The sequence below is a fragment of the Colias eurytheme genome, chromosome 10 (assembly GCF_061535395.1).
Source record: "Colias eurytheme isolate Ceu_HAF_F1 chromosome 10, ilColEury1 Martin Lab GWU primary, whole genome shotgun sequence".
Classification (NCBI taxonomy): Eukaryota; Metazoa; Arthropoda; class Insecta; order Lepidoptera; family Pieridae; genus Colias; species Colias eurytheme.
The window spans coordinates 5996860-6018541 of NC_142989.1; the positions used below are offsets into that span (position 1 = coordinate 5996860).

At 33.3% G+C, this 21682-nt stretch overlaps 3 protein-coding genes across 3 annotated transcripts; 1 reads left to right on the forward strand and 2 right to left on the reverse strand.

Annotated features, from left to right (window-relative positions):
* Positions 1-63: 63 nt before the first annotated feature.
* On the reverse strand, positions 64-9757 carry LOC149905201 (katanin p60 ATPase-containing subunit A-like 1). The gene is made up of 8 exons (XM_090106355.1): positions 9375-9757; positions 5600-5820; positions 5065-5528; positions 2046-2225; positions 1619-1761; positions 1388-1497; positions 935-1061; positions 64-829 (listed from the first exon to the last, which is right to left on the reverse strand). The coding sequence occupies exons 1-8, from the start codon at positions 9527-9529 to the stop codon at positions 631-633; spliced, it is 1599 nt and encodes a 532-aa protein (XP_089962481.1). The 5' UTR covers positions 9530-9757; the 3' UTR covers positions 64-630.
* Positions 9758-10212: 455 nt separating this feature from the next.
* Positions 10213-14054, reverse strand: LOC149905202 (uncharacterized). The gene is made up of 11 exons (XM_090106503.1): positions 13956-14054; positions 13441-13590; positions 13089-13185; positions 12723-12852; positions 12402-12486; positions 12142-12304; positions 11591-11992; positions 11399-11515; positions 11141-11323; positions 10687-10766; positions 10213-10470 (listed from the first exon to the last, which is right to left on the reverse strand). Exons 1-11 carry the CDS (start codon positions 13995-13997, stop codon positions 10213-10215), a joined length of 1707 nt encoding a protein of 568 aa, XP_089962629.1. The 5' UTR covers positions 13998-14054.
* A 1226-nt stretch (positions 14055-15280) lies between these two features.
* LOC149905203 (uncharacterized) lies at positions 15281-20154 on the forward strand. The gene is made up of 7 exons (XM_090106709.1): positions 15281-15339; positions 15899-15965; positions 16054-16148; positions 16522-16635; positions 17018-17118; positions 18574-18603; positions 19964-20154. The coding sequence occupies exons 1-7, from the start codon at positions 15316-15318 to the stop codon at positions 20139-20141; spliced, it is 609 nt and encodes a 202-aa protein (XP_089962835.1). The 5' UTR covers positions 15281-15315; the 3' UTR covers positions 20142-20154.
* Positions 20155-21682: the final 1528 nt, after the last annotated feature.

The window sequence follows — 21682 nt, forward strand, 5'->3', positions numbered from 1 at the left end:
AAGTGCAATGTATGATACACAATAGCGGAAATATTATATGCATAGGTTATAGGGTTACGCCTAACATTATGGCAATAGATAAACCGAATACTTTCAACCTAGGTAGGTATCGCATCGTGACGCAGGGCTCTATTTTGTATTTTTATAATTATACATTAACATTAATATTATATTAGCCAAATCACATTCCTACAGAAGCACAATTATTAAACTCACAAACAAATCACAACAATATTTCATCACCTTAAAATTTTTATTCCATAGAAAATTTTAAATTTCAAGCAAAACTCTATTTTGCTGCCTTACCAAGTAATAATAATGTCAAGTATTTAAAGTCATACATATTTACGCATTTCTAGACCATCATGTACCTACCATATTATCAGTATCCTAGAGTTACGTCACAATTATTACAAAATCTAATTTAGGTATATCGTAGAAAATCTATATAATTTACAAATAACAATAACTATCAAATACACCACGATTTTATTATAATACGTATAAAGTATATAATATAAATCACGAGATCGACTTTGGAACCTAATATTTTCTTGTCCTTTCTTTAACACAGGCAGTTTAAGAGGTTCTTAACAGTCGAAGAAGCGCTCTAAGCGCTTTAGCCCTATGCTAGGAACAACCGTGCTTCTGCATCCACGTCGAGTAACGCGCTACATCTGCTTGAGTCACTGTGCGCCTTGTTTTCTCAATTGCGGTGTCTAAATCTGCTTTAGATATTGGCGCTTCTAATTCAGTTCGTTTCAAACGACGAATTTGTTCAGGTGTTTTCCCCGCAATTTTACGACGCATGGTCATCATAGCTGCATCCCTGGAAATTATAAAATGATAAGAGCAATGTATCTCAATAATATTGCTAGCTAAGATTTGAAACCAGAAAGATATGTAGTAAATACTTGTGACTTGATACACTAACCTGCACAAATTACAAATATCTGAACCGCTATAGCCATCTAACTTTCCTGCTAATTCGGACAAGTCGACTTCATTGGACAACACAACATCACGTAGACAAAGCTTCAATAGTTTGACACGGGTTGATTCTGAAATTATTTTTTTTTCGTTTTAGTTAGATATTAGCTTAAGTTAATAAAAAATTACTTTCTAACAACCATAACGAAATAACAATGGGAATGAGATGGCATAAAATTGCTCTGTTGTGCCGTGAAAGAAAGATAAAAAAACAAACACACTTCTGCATTTATAATGTTAAAGTAACACATATGTAAATAGAAATTTTAGCATAAGTAGGTGCTGAAAGAAAGCTCCAAGTTAAACCATAGTATAAATTAAATATTAAGTTAGAATAGAGACTATTATGAACAAACTGAATACGAAAGCAACACAAATTATGATAATTTTTTCTCACCATCAGGAAGGCCGACGTATATCCTTTTTTCAAAGCGACGTCTGAACGCCTCATCGATGTCCCAAGGGTGATTCGTGGCTGCTAACACCATAACCACTTTGTCTTGGTTACTGAAAAAAAATCTTTAGTATCGATATCGTCTATTGTATTAAACTTTAAACTGAAATAAGACTCTACCTATGTCATTTCTTTGAAACATATTAGGCTTATCGCTCTTAAAATACAACTTACAAGGGGGCAGCTAATCCATCCATTTGAATCAGTAACTCAGCCTTGAATCGTCGAGAAGCTTCGTGTTCAGAATCCGCCCCTCTCATCGCACATAGTGAGTCCACCTCATCTAAGAATATCGTACTGGGTGCGTAGAAGGCGGCCTGTAATATTTTGTAAAATAGTTAATAGAGGCATTATGATAAAAGCTGTCGATTCTTTCATATTCCTTTTTTATATTTCTTATTTATAAGGTATTTTATATGCCTCAAATATAATAAATATTTTATTGAAATATGTAATGGTGACCTAATTATATGTGATCACTACTAAAAAAAGCTTATACTTAGAAAGGAAACCTAAAAAGCAAATAAAGTAATAAATATTAACGAGTTTAATGCGAATGAAAACAATAATCGAATCTTCGACTACACAAACCCAAACATACCATATCAAAAAGTAACCTAACAAGTTTCTCAGAATCCCCTCGATATTTAGATGTCAATGTAGCAGATGATACGTTGAAGAAGGTGGTTCGACACTCGGTTGCGACAGCTCGCGCCAGCAAAGTCTTGCCTGTGCCGGGTGGACCTGTTAACAAAACTCCTCTCCAAGGACGACGAATACCCTGAAACATGTATTTTGAAGCTTTCGTCATCAATGAAAGCATAAGAAAGAAATTTGAATGCATAGATATAACTAGTCTGGTCATAAGTTCTGTCATTATGTTAGATTTTCAAATTTTTAATGTTTACCGCAAATTTCTTTTTCACGTTCGATTTTTGATTATTTTACGCGTTAAAAAACGACACAATTTATTAGAATAACGAATTTGTTACAATGTCCACTACATTGTGATCATGCAAAAAGAAGACAGAGTCGCTGTTCTCGCTCTGCATCGTAGCGGTTACGCGCCAAGAGAAATTTTCAGTTTGATTTAAAATTTACAAATAACACAGAGATTTTTTTATTGCACTATAAATCGATTTAAGTAAGATTCAAGAGTAGAAGATAGGAATAGAAGTGGTCTTTGTCGTACGATTTGGACGATAGCAGTGATAAATGCAGTAAAGGTGCGAATAAGGAAAAGTCCGGTCCGAAATCGCAAACAGTTAGCACTGCTGATGGGCCTTAGCAGTACCACAGTTAACACGTTCACTGCGGCATGTCCAGTATCGGGCCATCAGCGACTACACCACAGTGCGGCGCCCAAAATCGCAGTTTTCACCGTGGTGCGGCGAGGTTTTTTATATGTTAATCAATGACTAGAAAAGAGACAAATATATTTTTGTGATCACAGTTTGAAGTAGGACTCAATTTCGTTTAAAAATCGTATGGCAAAATATTGGACCAACGCATAGAAAAGAAACCGTTTCTTTTGTGTGCGGCATGTCAAATATTTTGCCATGGACAAGCACCTCATGCCGCACTGTACTGCGAGCGCGCCGCGTGTCAGTCTCGCATAGTGATGCACCAGGACCGAAGCACTTTTCTTTTGAGTTTTTTTAAATGACAATGATACCTTAAAGGCTTTAGTTTTTTTACTTTCTTTTATTTCGTAGCATAAATGCAAAAATGTGATGACAGTTGTGAAAATAATATAAAACATTAAAACAAAAGTTACTGAACAAATTAAAACAAAAGTTACTGAACAATTTCCTGATAGTACTCTATCAAGTACCTTGTTTTATATGTGTTTTTTTTGTATCGACGATCTCGTTATCTGTTAACAAACAGATTGAAATATACAAAATTGATTTATATCGATATCGATGTTTTATTTTACAGTGTTTCCCATCGCTATTACTGTAAACATGCCGTATCAACGCAGTGCGGGATGGCAAATAATTTTTCACAAAATCAGGGGTTTACATTTTCCCTCATATCTTTTAAACTATTCGGTCAAACTAAAAGCTATTCATGCGGTATATACTAGACTATATATACTATTATCTGAAAAAAAATTTTTGAAATATCTTGAAATTTCATGAAATTATTAACCTTCAAAGTCAGAAGGTGCGATGTGATAAAAATGGCTCATGACGCACAGTGGTGAACTTGCCGATGTGAAGTATGGAAGACATGCCGCAACAACGGTAAGTTTGGCATTTTAGGTGCCGCAGTGAACGTGTTAAAAGGGTGTTGAACGAGGACCTAGGACTATGGGCTTATTGTAGAAAAACATCGCATCTTCTTAACACACGCCTGAAGAAATTAAGACTGGATAAATGTCGCGCTTTACTTAAACGATACGCGAGAAAAATGTATCGTGAAATCCTATTTTCAGATGAAAAATTTTTTACAGTGGAGGAGTGATGCAACAAAAAGAATATCAAATTGTATACCCACAGTAGTGAAGAAGCGTGTCAACGTGTATTTCGAGTCCAACGCGGCCATCACCCCTTATCAGTAATGGTTTTCCTGGGAGTGTCTTATTTTAGCCTAACAGAGGTGTTTTTCTGTGAAAAGGGTGTGAAAATAAGTTCCAATGTTTACTAAAATACGGTCCTAACAAACCTCGTAAAACCTCCTGACCTGACCATGTTAAAAAATCAGCACTGGGTATTCCAGCAGGACTCAGCACCTGCCCACAAAGCCAAGGGTATCCAAAATTGGCTGGCCGCCCATCAGATTGACATCATTCGTCATGAAGATTGGTCATCTTCTAGCCCGGACCTGAATCCTCTGGATTATAAAATCTGGTAATATTTAGAGGAGAGAACCTGCGCTAAATCCTACCCAAATTTGGAGTCACTCAAAGCATCCATTATTAAAGTAGCTGCTGAAATAAACATGGACATGGTTCGTGCTGCGATAGACGACTGGCCGCGGAGGTTGAAAGCTTGTATCGCAAAACATGGATGCCATTTTGAATAATTTTTATACGAAATTATTAAGTAATATGTAAGCTTTATTGCCACATATAAAACAATAAATATATAAAAGTAACTTTTTGTTTATTCAATAATACATATGTGACAGAACTTACGACCAGACTAGGTATATACACATATGTACTTACTAGAGCTAAACTTCATTCGAAAAGATTACATAAATAAGATAATATCATAATATGCTAGTGTGAGAATAATTGGCATTTAAAATTACAAGTTTATATAAGATTTTTGTGTAGTTTCACAGCCCAAATTAATGGTAGCCACTTGACCCACTTCCCAAATGTTTCACGTAAGTTATAATTAAGCATGCAGCATGAATGGACAGCCGTATGTAATCGCGCACGCGAATCTTAACTTATAAATTTGAGACCGGCACTTTTTTGTTAATTACACTCAAATTAAAGGTAAGTAACATAAAAATAATTAAATTTTAAAGGAAATTTCCAATTCTCTTTCTTATAATTAATACGTATGATTATTACGTTTTGGCATTTTCAAGAATTAATAATGCGGTAAAATTATTATCAACTTCTAAGAAAGATGACACTAAAATAATAAATACACTTTTACCTTAAAATAATCGGGCATCACGAGCGGCAAAACCATTGCCTCTTGTAAAACTGATTTTGCGTCATCTAGCCCGATTACATCTTTCCAACGTACGTCCGGGTTCTTTTGCAATATATCCCTTTCCAGCGTTTCAACCAGATGAATTTCATATCCTGTTGCATCAAAAACTCTTTCATCCCTCTCCAATATCGCATCACCATCAGCAGACACGTCACCTTTCCGGACAATAGGTTTAATCGGTATAAGGTGTCGCCTTCTCGGTGTTCGTTCGACTGATCTAGTTTTTCTACCACTGCCCATAGATGATGAAGATGTTTTGCGCGATACAATTGAAGGTAAGGAGGGTTGAAGATTAGGATCACGTTTACGTAATGTACCTGCCCATTTCTCGGTAGTAGGGTCCGTTTGTTTCGCTTGATCTAATGGCGTTTCTTGGAATTTGTTAACTGGAATTGGTCGAACCACTGAAAATTTGATGTATTAAGGAGATTTGTACTGTTATGTATCAATATATAAATATGTAGAGTTAATATACCTTGTGTTGGTGGATGTCTGGTTCCGTTGCCGTTATGGGTTTGAGGATTTTTAGCACGTTCTCTTCTAGCTTCACTTTTATCAGATCTCAGGCCATCTCTCGGAGGTTCATCCTTGTCTGAACCACGTCTAGTCGTCATTCTTGCAAAGCCGAACGGTTGCATGCTTTCCACCATCATTCGGTCCATCATGCGGGCCATGTGGTGGAAGCCAGAACTGGGACTAGGAATAATTTGTATAAATAAAAGAAAAATTTAAATTGTAATTAGCTAAAAAAATATAAGTAATAAAGCTATTTCATTTCAGCTACTGTTACTCATTGAAGAAAAAATGGTACCTGCGTAAAAAAATTAAGGGTTTAATAATAAAGAAATGAGAATGTTTATAACTACATTCTTAGAGCATTATTAAGTATATAAATTAATAAAAATATAGGTACAGATATACACACTGGTACAAGAAGATATCTAAATAAGCATGTTTGTGTGTATAATCTAATCTTGCTAATTATTTATGATTGTAATTAACTCTTTGTTACAATTCAGGCATTGTAGCCATGCTTAATACTAGCGAATCTAAATACTAGTACCGTACTTGAAGTACATACCCAAAAAAGGGATCATGATTGAAAAATTGTCGTAATCCCGTAATATTGGGAATGAGTGAATCTCCAAATCCAAATTCCATTTTCCGTCGTACTACTCTAATCACCTTCGAAAGTTTCATAAGTAGTTTTGTAAGGAAATCATGTAATTAAATCGTATATTGTAACGAGGGCATTATTTTTCAGTATAGCTATTGTTGTGTGTCATTAGTGAAGCCGGGTTAAGAAAATCGTGCCAGTTTGACAGGTCTGTTTTGATCATGTTGCCATGGTAACGGGGTAGCGGAAACGAACCTCTATGCGTATTGGACAAACGTCTCGCACCCATAGTTTTTATATAACAAAATGAGTACTGGAAAATAGACCTTTATGACTAGCAATCATGAATAAAATTTGAGAATCACACCGATTTGATGGAGGTTAAAGTAGGATATTTTGGGAGCAATTCATACCCAGTGACCCACTTATACTGTATAAATTACAAACTACAAAGTAAAAGGTAAGTAAGTCGTTACTCGTAGACAGCAAAAAAAACACCTTTTTTTTAAGTGTAGAATATATGTATCAACTTTATCCAGACCGAGACATATCCATCATGATTTTCTTTTTAATATCTGATCCCTTTCGATTTAAAACATTAATGATTTAATTTGTCAAGATAACATCGCTTCAAGATCAACATCTTAGTCCAAAAAAATAACTCTACAAAAAGTTAAAAATAAAGTTCATTGAATGCCTCAACGAATCTAAAATCTAAATTCGAGGTGGTTGAACTGACTGTTTACATTTTTAAGGAAGGGTAGCCTGACAGGCTTTGTACTGGATGTGTGTCAAGGGTCACTGAACTGGCTGGGGTCATTATTCCTTACAATGTCCATTCAATCGATGAGTTCAAAGACATATCGACAGTATTGGAGGTAAAGGTTAGTATTTTCCATACACGATTACCATTGGAATTGTCGAGACATATGCTGGGTCAATGAAATGTTGTGGCACACTTTTCTAAAATAATTATTATAATTTATAGGAGCGCTCGACTTTTCTGGTAATTCTACATTAGCCGATTATCTGATGTCCTTGTTTTATAGAAAGTAATTATTAACAAGAGTGAATAATAAAACAGTAGTGTACACATTATTATTATATCTAAGATTTATATGATGTTAGGTATTCTTTTTTTCTCCTCCAAATAGTGTGTTTAATTCTCAATGAGACGAAAATAACTTTGATTTTATATAACCACGAACCATTTGTTTATATCAATGAAGATAAAGGGTGGAGAATTATGCTTTTAGTACTCCCACTCACGACCTTAGTACTAACGAGCCAAATCACTAAATCTGGTTATTACAATAACTTCAGTATCACCAATTGACTCCTACGCATCAATTGACTTAAATAAATTTCATGTGATGATTTCCTGCCATCTGGACATTATTTTGTCCTCGTTCTCAAGTTTACTTATAATTTGTTCTAAGAAGTAGTGTTCTAAGCGTCATCTTAAAGGGTTTAGCTGTAACCTTTGCTGCAACTTTACTTAACCTGATTAATGCTATAGCTGCACTAAGCTCTTAATGTCATCAAAATGAAGCACCAACCTACTCTACAACGTACTGTGCTATTCCAATGTAATTTCATACGATTTAATTTAGAACACTGAAATATGATGTAAAATTCAATTTATTCAGATGCACTTCACTTGGCAGTGAAGATAAACATAAAAATGTGTATGTATATAGTTATATTCAATAACTGGTCTTCATCGATTCGTTCATTCTGTTTTTTTAACAAAGAAAAAAATTCAAAGATAGAAGCGTAAGCGTAAAACTCTCAAGATAAGAAATTGTAGATATTTTTACAAAAAATAAACATTATTTACACACTCCCATAAGGCATAAATAACTATAAAAAAAACCAACTTCTAGAACTAGGATGTAATCACTCATATTATGACGGCAATTTCGGGCTAATTTTAGACTCCTTTTCCAGTTCAATTATTTGGCGATAAAGGTGTCATTTATTTTACATGACATGATTGCACATAAATTGGTGCTACGTGGTTACAATCTCTACTAATAAAAAGCAGATTTTGCTTTTTTAAACTATTATTAACTGGCAATGTGGCAAATGTTATATTCTGAAAATTGGCACCATACTGGGAGGCTCACGCCTACCAGCAAAGACTTTCAAATCATAAAAATGAGCTAGCCTTTAAATTAAGCGGAGATCAAGGCCTTCAATACAGAAGGCTAAAAAGACATAGTGTGCCAACACTACAGGGCAGATTTGTAAGGATGGAATGATACATCCATTTGAGATGTGTCCTTCTAAGTAAAAAAAAAAACCAAACAGATATAAATATCACACAAATTAGTGGCTTATTGTTGTGATCAACAGATTGCCATGAAGCAGTATACAAAAAAAAAAAAAAAACTGGGAGGCTGAATTATCGACGGCCTAAATATTTATGACTCCTGCAACTCATCCACCATCTCTAAGCTCTGTCTTTTCTCTAATTCTAATGAATGGTAAGTAGTAAGTACTATAAAACGAACTAGTAACTACTATTAGTAACGCTTTTCTTAATTTATAAGCATATGACAAAATAATACTACATTTTACTATAAATAATATTATATAATCCGTCATAAACGTATCGTGCATTGTCCAGACAGACAAGAACGCATCGAATCGATAATTCACCTTAATTGAACAATCCTTTCACGGTAATTTCATTAGCACTGACCACGTTGGCTAGACAATCGCTATATCTAGATAACCTAGTCCCTAGGTACCTTTTACATATAATAGAAAATGTTGATTTTTAATCCAATACATTGAAAGTGCATTTTATTACTATGTGGAATTGCACTTGCAAATATAACTTTCAATTTAGTTGCACATGCACATATCTATATTACCGATTATATCGCCTATTTGACAAATGCTTTACATGCTTATTTTGAGAACTTATGAAGGACGAGGAGAAGGAATATCTATGGTAAAAAACGCCTTGAAAATAAATACTTTGCGTGCATAAAAATACGTGATTCATATCGCTGCTCAAAAGGAAATTGTCCTTGGTACAATATAAGTACCCCTTAAACACGCGCCATTCGTTCATTTTATTAAAGCTTATAAGTTTAATAATTTTCATTAATTTGCTACTTACCAGCCAATATCCCACGCAGAATGAAAAGTGGGATGAGCCGACATTGCTCCAAGCGGAACTCCAAATCCAAACTCAATTTTAACATCATCAGCTGCACGGAACCACGAGCGAGAGGAAGATGCGTTCATTGACGCTGATTTTGTATCGTCGGACATTTTATTATTGTTTTCTAATATTGCATTAGATACAAAATAGAAATGCTTTCAATAACATAAGATTTTCTAAATTATTCCAACATAATATAGAAATCTTCTACTTTTTAAAAACGCATATTAAACCTATCTAACGCATATAATAACGATCAAACGTGTGTTTTTTTTATTAATTATTAAAAAAATGCAATGCAAAAGTTTCGTAGCGCGCTACGCGACGGCTACGAGCCAACGAGCCTGCCCGCCTGTTAGCGATAAACTACCGACCAATGACCGCTCTAACACTATATAACTGCTTTCAATTTAATTGCAAATTAACAATTTATGTACATTGTACGTATAAGCTTTTTAGTTTGAAACACCCTTTTAAAATTTAAAAGAATTTCCATTCTTTTATACTTATTACAATAAAAGGTCATCAACATTAGCACAAGGGAATTCCCGACTGGATGCCATTATTCGGAACATGTTGGCTAATAAACTTCTTTGCACTTTTAAAACCATAAACTAAGTGTTATAATAAACATTGGGATTTTCGAAAATTCTTATAACGTAGGATATGTATCGTCTGCTGCATGGCTCTCATTATTTAATGAATAAAAATATATATATTGGTTTTTAAAATATATTAAGCAAATCAAACTCAAATCTAAAATAAATAAAAATTCTTAAATCTCTAAAACAATTCACATACACAAAACTAAAAGCAAAATAATCGATGGCATTATCCTTTTGGCGCTATTTGGCGAGTTCTCACCTAAAATAGTACTTTCATACGGCTTTAAATATGGCAAATACTTCAATACCATATTTAGCATTGGACCTCTTTGTAATGTTTTATTTCTTTCTATTTCTGCCAACAATTCTTCAGCACGTTGTTTGCTGTTTCTTCTCGATTGGGTAGCATTGGATTCAGGCTGCAGAGTCCTTATTTCACGTCGCACCTGTATAAAATATTTTGTGAGTTATACTTCAATGTTTTATTTAGCAAATAAATCACACTCATAATTAATATTTCCTATGTTTTTCCAATTCATAGAATTTTAAAAATATTTTAATACAAAATGAGAAACAAAACTACCACAAATCAACTTAGATTTGACGTCTTTGTTTAATCTAAGGTAAATATAAGCGTAGAATTAACTTTTTTTTTTGTTTACCTTTCCTATACTGGTTGCTGGATCAGCCAAATTGTTCTCCATACGCTCTAAAGCTTCTTGCAACTGTCGAAATGTCTCCGCTGTAAAGAAAGTAAAATATCAACATTTTATATTTGTATTTGTAAAAAATAATTCTTCACATTTGGCTTAACATAACAGTGATAGACCTCTCTGGGTCCTGAACCATTTATGTTGCAAACACAAGAGAATATCCTTTTTAAAAATTAAGACGGTTAAAAGAATAATTACTAGGTATACTAGGTGTATTTATGCAATTTTTTAGTTTTAATGGTTGTTTTAGTAACTTTGTATTGAATATTCATATTAATTAAAAAAATAATAATAATATTATGTTTGTACACACAGACACATTTTTTACAACACATAATAAAACGCAGTTTATCTTCTAACCGCACGTTCATTTAACCACAATTACGTATTATTTACAACTTACGATCTGAAAGATAATCATCTAAGTAATCTTTAGTTGTTTCAAGCGACACGGGATTGGATAGATTAAGTATCATTGAGAAATTCGATTTTAATTCAATCTCAGGCGTAATATATTTTTCTGAATTTTCGATTGTTTCAATTCTTAGTGATTCTATATGACTGTCTAGTTCCGTTGATTCATGGCCTGTAAAATTAAATTTTATATCAATTCCATTTCTGTACTTATTTCTATAACAATTCTCATACGATCTTAACACACCAGTTGTTATGTTTTTTGATGTTAAAGTATTCATAGTTGTTCCATAATTATCCAGTTCCTTATAATCAAAATCAGCATAGAGATCCCATTTTTCTGTGGTGTCTTCAACGATTTCATCTGGAACAGGTTTCAGTATCATTATTTGTTATGTACAATTTCATTCAAGGTTATCTTTTTTGTAGATTTACTTACTTCTTATTAATTTCGGTATCGTTGGATCATCTAATTCTTCTAAATTATACGGTTTTGGACGTCCAACCACACTAACTTTCTTTTTTGCTATCCATTTATTTTGAATAACTGTTGAATCCGGTACTATAGTGGTACTAACTTCTTTGTTTAAATATGTAGCATTTTCTTCGTATATTGTATTATCCATTGCTTCTCTCTTATATAAGTTATTATTATAATATAGTTCAGTTGTAAACAGATAATCAATAGTGGCCATAGCTACTGTCTTTAAGTAATGCTCGTCTAAGCTTCCCATATAATTTAATGTGTCATTATATTCTATTTCAAGTACAGTATTTAAAAGCAAATGTTCTTCAATACCCATGTCCTTATCGGCGTCTTTAGGATATTCAATGTCATTTACTGTAATTAATTTAACACTTTTGAATAATCTAAACGCACTGACTCACAATATTTCATTTGAAATATCCGCATTTCGGGAAATACAGTAGTAGTAGGTAACTAAATTAAGGTTTATGGAGTAGAACTAGTATACTAATTGTGATACTAACGGAAAGTACAAAGTCCAGGTACATCAGGATCGGGTCGGGATCTCGAAGGACACATAGAAGCTGGTTCGCCAGGCGTCCAGAGCGCTCGGAAGGGTATGGGCCCTCGGGGTGCAAAGTTACATACTAAACGTTCTACGCTTCGAACACGACCACGCCATAGTGCCTTAAACAGAGATATAGAGTTTTGTAGATGTCCTTTACTGGGCTCTCCATAAAACAATTTGATAAGACTGTGGATTTTTTTTTAATATTTCACTTACCATGAATCTACTTCTTCCACATCCAACCATATACGTGCGTGACCAAATCATTTGAGCAAAATCGCCGTAATAGCTATTTGAAGACCTTGACAAAGAGATTGAATAATAGCAATATTCTAATTTATATTAATTATTAAACGTCTGAATTAAACTTACATTAATAAACCAAGCAGGGCAACCATAAAATATAACATTTATCATTTCATGGATTTGTTTCTTTGAAGATAAACGTATTACATTTGTATATAAAACAATTTGTGTAACTCTTATATACGTCAGAGATAATCAACAATAATAATATAATAGGAAGACGAAACCTACGGAATATAAGAAGTAAAGTTTCCTTCATAAGATATCCGTTGCATGTACCAGATGTCGACCATCGTCTCCGGCCGCAGTCCCGGCGCTTCGCCCACTATCGATGCCACACACTGTCCTACTGAGACAGAATCTGAAAATCACATTCTAATAACAAATAATAATATATTTATAATGCTCTAATATTTATTAGTTTGCGAATTATGACTCAAACAATCTTGTTAGACTTAGTGTTATGGCTATTGGTGTGTGTTTACGAAACTACAAAAGTAAGTGATTCATTTTGGTAATTTCACAACGTTCATTTATACATATTTGTAAATTAATTGGTAGATACTTTTTCCTTTAAGCTAATGAGAGTATACGTACAAAGATCCCGGCAAGCGTCATGCTCTTCAATGTGGCTCGGAGGTCTACACTGGTCGGCCCACAGCTGCGCTTCTCGTGACAATTCATCAACCCAACGCTAAAATAAATTGAATAATAGTTTACAAGAAACTAATGTTATAAAAGATTGAGAATTTTGATACGATCAAATAAATATAAATAATTGGGAGTACAAAAAGTAGTTTAATATCCATTCACATTTCACAGCCCTACCGAATATACCTACATACAAAATTCGCAAGAGCAACCATATTTTTCCCAATCATTTAATAATCAAATAATATTTAATGGATTTTATATTATTTTCTGTGACTAAGGTAAATAAAATATTTACCAATTTGAGCATGTCTGCAGCAGGAGGCCAATCATTCAAGCCCATCGCGATATCACTTCGTCGTCGATTGAGACGGGCCATGATTCGCACCTTATCATCCATTGAAAGAGGCGCCTGCATGTAACCTAAGCACGTAGGTCCCGGTCCCGACTATTGTAGCATAAGATTAATTATTATGTGGTGCTCTTGAAACACTACCAATAGGAAAATTAAAATATGTACATACATGGAAAATAAGCTTGCGTAAACGCCAACTTGAAACCGACACAAATCTTTTGATTTTATGTTGGAAAAAAAAAAAGAAGGATCAATGTTATTTTGTTAGATTTACTAAGTAATTATAAAATATAATGTTGAACCAGCTTTCCGCCCTCAGCTTCGCCCGCGTTAACCGTACGCTATCGATTGGTGAAAACAGTATGAAAATCGGTGCAGTTGTTTTTGAGTCTATCGCGAACGAGAAGGACTGTTTTATAATAAAATGATATACTATTAATAAATTAATTTTAACTTACCAAATACCTGCAAAATGTATGGCCATTTGTGTGACCACACATTCTAGATCCGCAGTAATTAACTGAGCCATTCGACGTCACAATTTGTAAACCAATAAAGATCACAGCTATACAACATTTCATCATAAAATTTTATTCACATGTTGATTTTTCGATTTATTGTGACAAGGGTCTTTGTGTCAAAATGACTCTTCTTTTCAACAAATATTATGAACTTTATGTATTGTTCAAACCACAAACGGTATATTGAATGAGTATCTATAAATACAACCTAAATTAAATCCATTTAAATGTTAATGTAATAAACTGAGTGAAATTGTAGCTGTTTATTTATTTTATTATTTTACTAAAGTTCCAATAATTATGTGTAATGTCACACAGATCTAGCCATCACATAGTTAATTTACAAGTACCTACATAATATACATATTGTATATATTTCTACGTATGTAATATCAGAACCATTATTGTGGTTTGTGTATCACACTTGACTAATTTTCCTTTATCCTCATTATAAGTAAGTAAATAACTGTTACAATTTGTCATTTAAATAGAGATACATTCAATATAATAACATTTCTACGATTATAAACATTGCATATAATTTCCCAGTGATAAAATATGATACCATCGCATCTTACATCCGCTTATACTACTTACCCCTACTTTATTTAGCCCTACTTTATTGCTGAAAGAAAAATGTATCGCATCCCAATGGCCAAAGTCTGTCTCTATTGTAGAGAAATTTTTCGTGTTTTAGTCTGATGCGTTTTATGGTGATCTAGAATATGTGTATAATCCACGAGATACTGCCACAAATATTAATCCAAAGAACACATACCCACATAAACCATATTAGAATCATTCGACTTCGATTCTACATAATTATTTAATATTTACAAATATTTTATCATTAATATATTATTTCAATTTTAATCACGTTGACCTGCTTTTCAAATTGTAGAGGTTCTAAAACTATGATTCATATCGTGGTGCAATGCTTAAAAAAATATTATTAAATGCGCATACTGCGTAAAAGCGGAATAGCGTAGGATTCTTTCTATGCTTTAACACATGTTAATCACACGATTATATCAAATCGTATTTCAATGCTCCAATATCTAAGTATGTAGCAGGAAAGCTATTAAAATATTTGAAAATCAATTCATATTAAATCATTCGCAGTATAATTGAGCTTACAGGAATATGCATTATTGAAAGCGATAGCTGTAGGTTACTTACGACTTATGAGCAAGTAAAGATAATTCAATTATACACTTGCACGCATACCAATTTCATTATAAATGAAATAGGTATGATTTCAGTATTTCAGTTGAAGTATTCACTGTGAGAGGAAAACATGGCTGGGCAGTTGTCTCGTTTTGTAAGTAGATTTTTTAGAAGTTGTAGGTAACTAGAATTTATTGAATTTGATAAGAGCTAAGTGTATTTTCTCCTTGAAGTTATGTGCATATCTACTTTAGGATAGTGTTAGATATTTTAACTACATATTAAAATGTATAAATTATTTATTAATAGGTACATTATAAGTTAAATCGAAATCTATTAATAATTGTGATCAAACCATAACAGCATTTATATTATGAGAGTAGGTATTATATTTTATGTTCCTTTTGTGTGTGTGTGATTTTTTTCTTGTTTGACTGTTTGTTAAATAATTATAGTCCACTTAACTCTATGTTTAAAGTAGCGTCCAGTCCTGAAATAAATCTATAGAAACGTCAGTAATTTTCCACGAAGAGATCTTTGTTATGTAGATACTTAACAGGAATAATTTATATTAGGAGTTTAATGAATAAATATTTAACTATTATCTAGGAATTCTACTGTAGCAATTTGTCTCTACAGTGACGACTTTTTCTTCTAGCTTCTTATATCAATACCTACTTTTCGTTTCAAATCACGCTTAAATTTATTTACAGATATATCTAAAATATTTTACCATCCTCATATTATTTGTCTCTGTGAATGGATCGTGGATACCTATCGGTATGTATTTCATACTTTAAAAAAATATAAGGTCATAACAAAAAAGCCGATAAAAGCGGTTTTGAATCAGCTTAATTTAATTTTACAGATGAATCAAAACTCTCACCAGAATGTAGAACATTAGGCATTTGTACCGAGGTTCCGGATTATCCAGAAGATATCGCAAATGAACTAATAAAAGAGGTTTGTCATCATTACTATACTTCATTGTTTTAATTTATTTTTATTTTTTAGTATTTGATTGCTCTGCCCCAGCTCGAATCGGTGTATTTTTTTAATCTATACTAATATTATAAAGCTGAAGAGTTTGTTTGTTTGTAGGTTTGAACGCGCTAATCTCAAGAACTACTGGTCCGATTTGAAAAATTATTTCGTTGTTGGATAGCCCATTTATCGAGGAAGGCTATAGGCTATATATTATCATAACGCTAAGAACAACAGAAGCGGAGCCACGCGGGTAAAACCGCGGGGCACAGCTAGTAAATTTATAAATACGTTTATACCTACCGTTATAAAAGGTTTATGTTTTTTAATTCCTTTATATAATTTGTTTCAGCTCAGACATAACCAAACTATATTCAGTAATGATATCACTCTTTCGACGCTTTCAATCGAGAGCAGATTTTCATTCACTCCTCTAGAAGTAGAACTGTGTGATTCTATGGAAAAAGTAAGTAAATCAAAGATGCCTCATATTTTTCGGAGAGACGGTTAAGCATACTTACAGTTTTTTAGATTAGTTATGTAGATACGAATTTTTCGTTCAAATATATAAATCAGATCAAGCAGTATAAAACAATTAGATATTAATTTATAAACTACAAATTCAATAGGTAAAAGTGATATTATTAGCAATTTTTAAGAATAGAAAAAATTCGATCACGAGGCGGAATTCGAACCATCGTATTTTTGGCATACCGGGGCAACGCATACCACCCATGATACCCGCTTCAGCAATCAAATTTATTCTACACAAAATATAATTTGATCATTTGAAATTTAAGTAGGTATTTAAAGTGGTTGTAATTATAATGTTTACTAACAACTTTTAGCTTTATGTTCCGAAAGCTGCCAAAAGCAAAAGTGGCTTGTGGTTTTATATCTTAAACACTAAGCAGGAACCAGTTCAACGATTTCGTGTGGAAATATGCAGGTTAGTTTTTTTTTTATTAATAAGGGGACAGTGTGTGTTCCCATTGTATTGACATGGTTACATTTTCTGTTGCATATTTATATTGAAAGTAAAGAAAGAGTGAGAGGTCTACAGGTACCTACGCACAGTATTTTTTTTACCCTTCTTTTGCGACAGCCTAATTTTATTGAATGATCGTATGGATATATACATGACAAACTCAAAAGTAAAACTCCCATGAAGCTCACTATCATAGTTTTCGAAAAAATGCAATCTGAATAAAAAGTACCGGTTTTTTATATAATTCAATTTTTATTTTTTATTAATTTTTCTATCATTATAACACATTTTTTTGCATTGCGAGCGTCAAGGCTAGCCATAGGGCCAATTTTCGAACCATTCGGGGAAGAGCTGTAACTTCGCAATTTCGAGATAATCGCATAAATAACAAAATTTCATTTCTTTTTTTGTGACTGAACTCTTAAGAGTAAGCGGATTATTTTTACTTTAAAACATAGTTATATGTATGGAGTACTTCCACAAAAAAAACCAATCGCGAAAAGAGCGGGACTCCGGAGATATTAATTTCTGAAAAAATACCGGTATTTTAACGATTTTTTTTTATAAAATCCACAATATAAATTGAACTTACATAAAGAGTTGCGTTTCTCAGATGACGGAATACTATAGAAAATTTGATGAGACATTATTGTTAGTAAATTGAATTGTATAACTTTACCTATATTACTTTTTACCGTAAAATAAAAAATAAAAAGTTATAAACAAAAAGAATAAATAAATAAATAAAAAATAGTAATTGGGGTACCTACTTACCTTTATATGAAAGTATGAAATAAAGATATTGATAAAGTGTGATTTAGGATTTTATACAAAAAAATCGTTAAGGAATCGGTATTTCTTCAGAAATTAATATCTCCGGAGTCCCGCTCTTTTCGCGATCGGTATATTTTGTGGAAGTAGTCCATACATATAACTATGTTTTAAAGTAAAAATAATCCGCTTACTCTTAAGAGTTCAGTCACAAAAAAAGAAATGAAATTTTGTTATTTATGCGATTATCTCGAAATTGCGAAGTTACAGCTCTTCCCCGAATGGTTCGAAAATTGGCCCTATGGCTAGCCTTGACGCTCGCAATGCAAAAAAATGTGTTATAATGATAGAAAAATTAATAAAAAATAAAAATTGAATTATATAAAAAACCGGTACTTTTTATTCAGATTGCATTTTTTCGAAAACTATGATAGTGAGCTTCATGGGAGTTTTACTCTTGAGTTTGTCATGTATATATCCATACGATCATTCAATAAAATTAGGCTGTCGCAAAAGAAGGGTAAAAAAAATACTGTGCTACGCTGTCACGAAAATGCATTCTCAGTAATATCCTGGTGGTCACATCATACATTTTAATTGATACATGAAAAAGTTATAAATTTAACGTATCCTTTCTGTTCACAGACCAAATGATAAAAAATCGATGATGCGAGGGTAAGTAAGCACAACTCTACTACAACAAAAATCTAGCAAAAATGTATGCGTATTTAAATGCACATAAATTTTGCCGAGTTTTATTTCTCTCACATAAATGTTTATGTTATTAATTGTTGATAGATAAAGCCGTCATAATATTATAGGTACCTATTGACTTGAGTAACTATTGCACGCCATTTATACCAAAGCGGAGCGGGTATAACGCGAATCATGTAAAAAGAACGCTGGATGAAAGTGATGGGGTGTGTTTTGGCATGTATCGAGTTTAGCACGAAAGTTATTTGCTGCTTATTTTATTTTTGAAGTAGGCTCTCGAGTCGTGGCTTCGCAACTACATATTTGTTATTCTTATACCACCTCATAACACCAAGTAGACCAATAAATCGCCAATGCGCAGCTTAAATGCATCTACAGACGCTCCGATTTGGTTGGTGCCAACCATCCGACCACGACCAAATCGGAAAGTGTGGAGAGCGGTCGGTCCGACATAATTATTATTAATATTGGTTTGACGTGGTCGGATGCGCCAGCAATTCCGACCAAACCAACTTCCTATCCGATCCAACCAAATTGGAACGTCTGGAAGCTTTGTTCCGACCAAATCGGCTCATTCCATAGATTAATATAGGTAATTGGCTCATTCACATTCGCAACGCCGCCGGTGTAGGACGTCAACATGAACGCCGAGGGAGTTACGGTCACCGAACGTGACATATTAATAAAATTGCTGGAACTATATAAAGACTTTCCCTGTTTGTGGGACTTAAGTAACAAAGATTACGCAAATAGAGATGCCAGAAATCAAGCGTATTTTATTATGTTAGAAGTATTAAAAAAAATTGACAGTGCGGCTACATTAAAAACCTTAAAAAATAAGTTGTAAGAGCCGCATATGACTGTAATTTTCTCTATTTCTATAGTAGAATTTAGCCCATTCTCTTCGTACTATGGTCAACTGACATATTACTCTATGGTCAACTGACAGCTGGAAGTCCAACCGTCGGACAATCTGTAGCAATGTTGGAATGGTTGCCTTGTCGGTTCCGATATGGTTGGCACCAACCAAATCGGAGCGTCTGTAGATGCAAAACCGTCAGCGTTCTTTTTACATGACGCGACCTATAGTGCTCTACTCTCGCCAGAAATCAAATGATTTTTTTGTTTTTGCATTTACCTGCAAAAAATTTGATGTCTGAAAAAATTGGGGTCTGAATTTCATTTCAGTATTATAATAAATAATCATTATCACACATTTCTTAATAAAAAAATGATAAAATTAAAAAATCATCGTAAACGTAGTTAATTAAGTCCTACGAAAACTTAAATTATTACTGATTTAACTCCTCGTTTTTTTCAGCAATACAGAAAATGGTCGATGTTCCTTGTTGGCGTTATTCAGCAACGACTCCGAGGGAATTTGCGTTCAGAAATACATACTCAGAGAAATGATAGCATTATCGAGGTCGAAACGTGAAGCATTTGTGGAACATTTCTACATGCCTTGCTGTTGCGAGTGTGTTGAAAGAAGAAAGTAGATTTGAGCCTTAATAAAATTTTTACAAAAAAAAAACAGTTTTAATTTATTCCCTTAATTAATAATGACATAGTTAAGTTATCATTTTTTGTCTAAGACTTTATCTATGTATAGACCGGGAGATATTGACACAAAATTTCGAGTCATTTGTAACAGGATGGCGGTTCTACAGGGTTCTTAGTACGCAATGACAAAAAGAAAAATGATAGTGTGAACGCTGGTACCGGCGGCTTAGTCGCGTGGGCGTTAGTCGAACTCGTCGGAAAATAGCGATAGTCAACAGATTTGTAACAGTATGGCACTTATTTTTCCTGTAAGCTTGAGGATCAAAGAATATAAATACAAAATTTCAAAGATCTAGGTGTTGGAAATCTTCACTTATATAAATTAATAATAAATAAATGTTTCAAGTATGACAGCACTTTTTTCCCCCTACTAGAAGTATGGCAATTATAATAATGGTCACATTTTATCAACCACCACCACCAGAAAAGTATGGCACACACACATTATCACACCAGAAAAGTATGGCATGACCATAGAAATCTAAATAACAAGACACTAGAAGTCGTAAGCGTGCGTGACCTTGTCGCCACTCAGGTGATTTGCACATCACCAGTGCATTCGTCACTGTTCAGTTGCTCTGGAGACGTATGAGTGTATACATGGTGTGTTTCAGCAATTCCCATTGCGGATATTCTTCCACAAGTTGTAATTATACTTATAAAGGAATAATATTTCATCGGAAAATATTTTTTTTTAGAAATAATGCCGTTTTTCCTTAAAATTATAGAATATTTACAAGTATTACGAGTGTCACCATAGTAATCGAAATAACAATGAATGACACAGTCGACCATTCTTATTATCACGTTTGTTCGTATTGGACCAAAAAGTCTCATATACTTAGGGATGTTATTCTAAAATAAACCGTAAATTCGTGCGTTAGGATACATATTCAAAAGCTTAATTTAATATATAAGTTAGTTTTCACTAAAATCAAGCTGTCCAATAAAAGGCATAGTTTACTTGTGTGTACTGTTTAGCTTTCGGTTTGAATGTGTTGATTTTGGCGACAGCGGTTTTCATACGAATTATGACATTACAGCACTTCTATGTGTCTTGTTATTTAGATTTCTATGGGCATGACACTACCGCCTACTTCTTTTTTATGGGCTATCGGTAAATTCTAAAATTTTTGTGTTACAAATCGTTTGACTTTCGCTATTTTTCCGGCGAGTTCGACTAACGCCTACGCGACTAAGCCGCCGGTACCAGCGTTCACACCATCATTTTTCTTTTTGTCATTGCGTACTAAGACCCCTGTAGAACCGCCATCCATGTTACAAATGACTCGAAATTTTGTGTCAATATCTCCCGGTCTAGTATTGTATATCATTGACTTTGAAAATTCTTAAGAAAAGCAGAAACAAACTAATAAAATACACAGTAATTTGTAAATTTATATGTTTATGTTTGTAGGGGGTAAGTATCTATTGATTCTATAATAAAAAATACTTTATTTACTACATAAAGCTACTC

What these genes read in the sequence shown, in the direction of transcription:
- LOC149905201 (XM_090106355.1), bottom strand. Translation starts at nt 9,529, where the DNA reads ATGTCCGACGATACAAAATCAGCGTCAATGAACGCATCTTCCTCTCGC. An exon ending in CAGACATCCACCAACACAAG is followed by an intron (nt 5,529 to 5,599) that starts GTATATTAACTC and finishes TCAAATTTTCAG; the next exon opens with TGGTTCGACCAATTCCAGTT. An exon ending in TGATGCCCGATTATTTTAAG is followed by an intron (nt 2,226 to 5,064) that starts GTAAAAGTGTAT and finishes TACATGTTTCAG; the next exon opens with GGTATTCGTCGTCCTTGGAG.
- LOC149905202 (XM_090106503.1), bottom strand. Translation starts at nt 13,997, where the DNA reads ATGTGTGGTCACACAAATGGCCATACATTTTGCAGGTATTTG. An exon ending in ACCTGGACTTTGTACTTTCC is followed by an intron (nt 11,993 to 12,141) that starts GTTAGTATCACA and finishes AATTAATTACAG; the next exon opens with TAAATGACATTGAATATCCT. An exon ending in ATCAAAAAACATAACAACTG is followed by an intron (nt 11,324 to 11,398) that starts GTGTGTTAAGAT and finishes TTAATTTTACAG; the next exon opens with GCCATGAATCAACGGAACTA.
- LOC149905203 (XM_090106709.1), top strand. Translation starts at nt 15,316, where the DNA reads ATGGCTGGGCAGTTGTCTCGTTTT. An exon ending in TGGATCGTGGATACCTATCG is followed by an intron (nt 15,966 to 16,053) that starts GTATGTATTTCA and finishes TTAATTTTACAG; the next exon opens with ATGAATCAAAACTCTCACCA. An exon ending in CAAATGAACTAATAAAAGAG is followed by an intron (nt 16,149 to 16,521) that starts GTTTGTCATCAT and finishes AATTTGTTTCAG; the next exon opens with CTCAGACATAACCAAACTAT.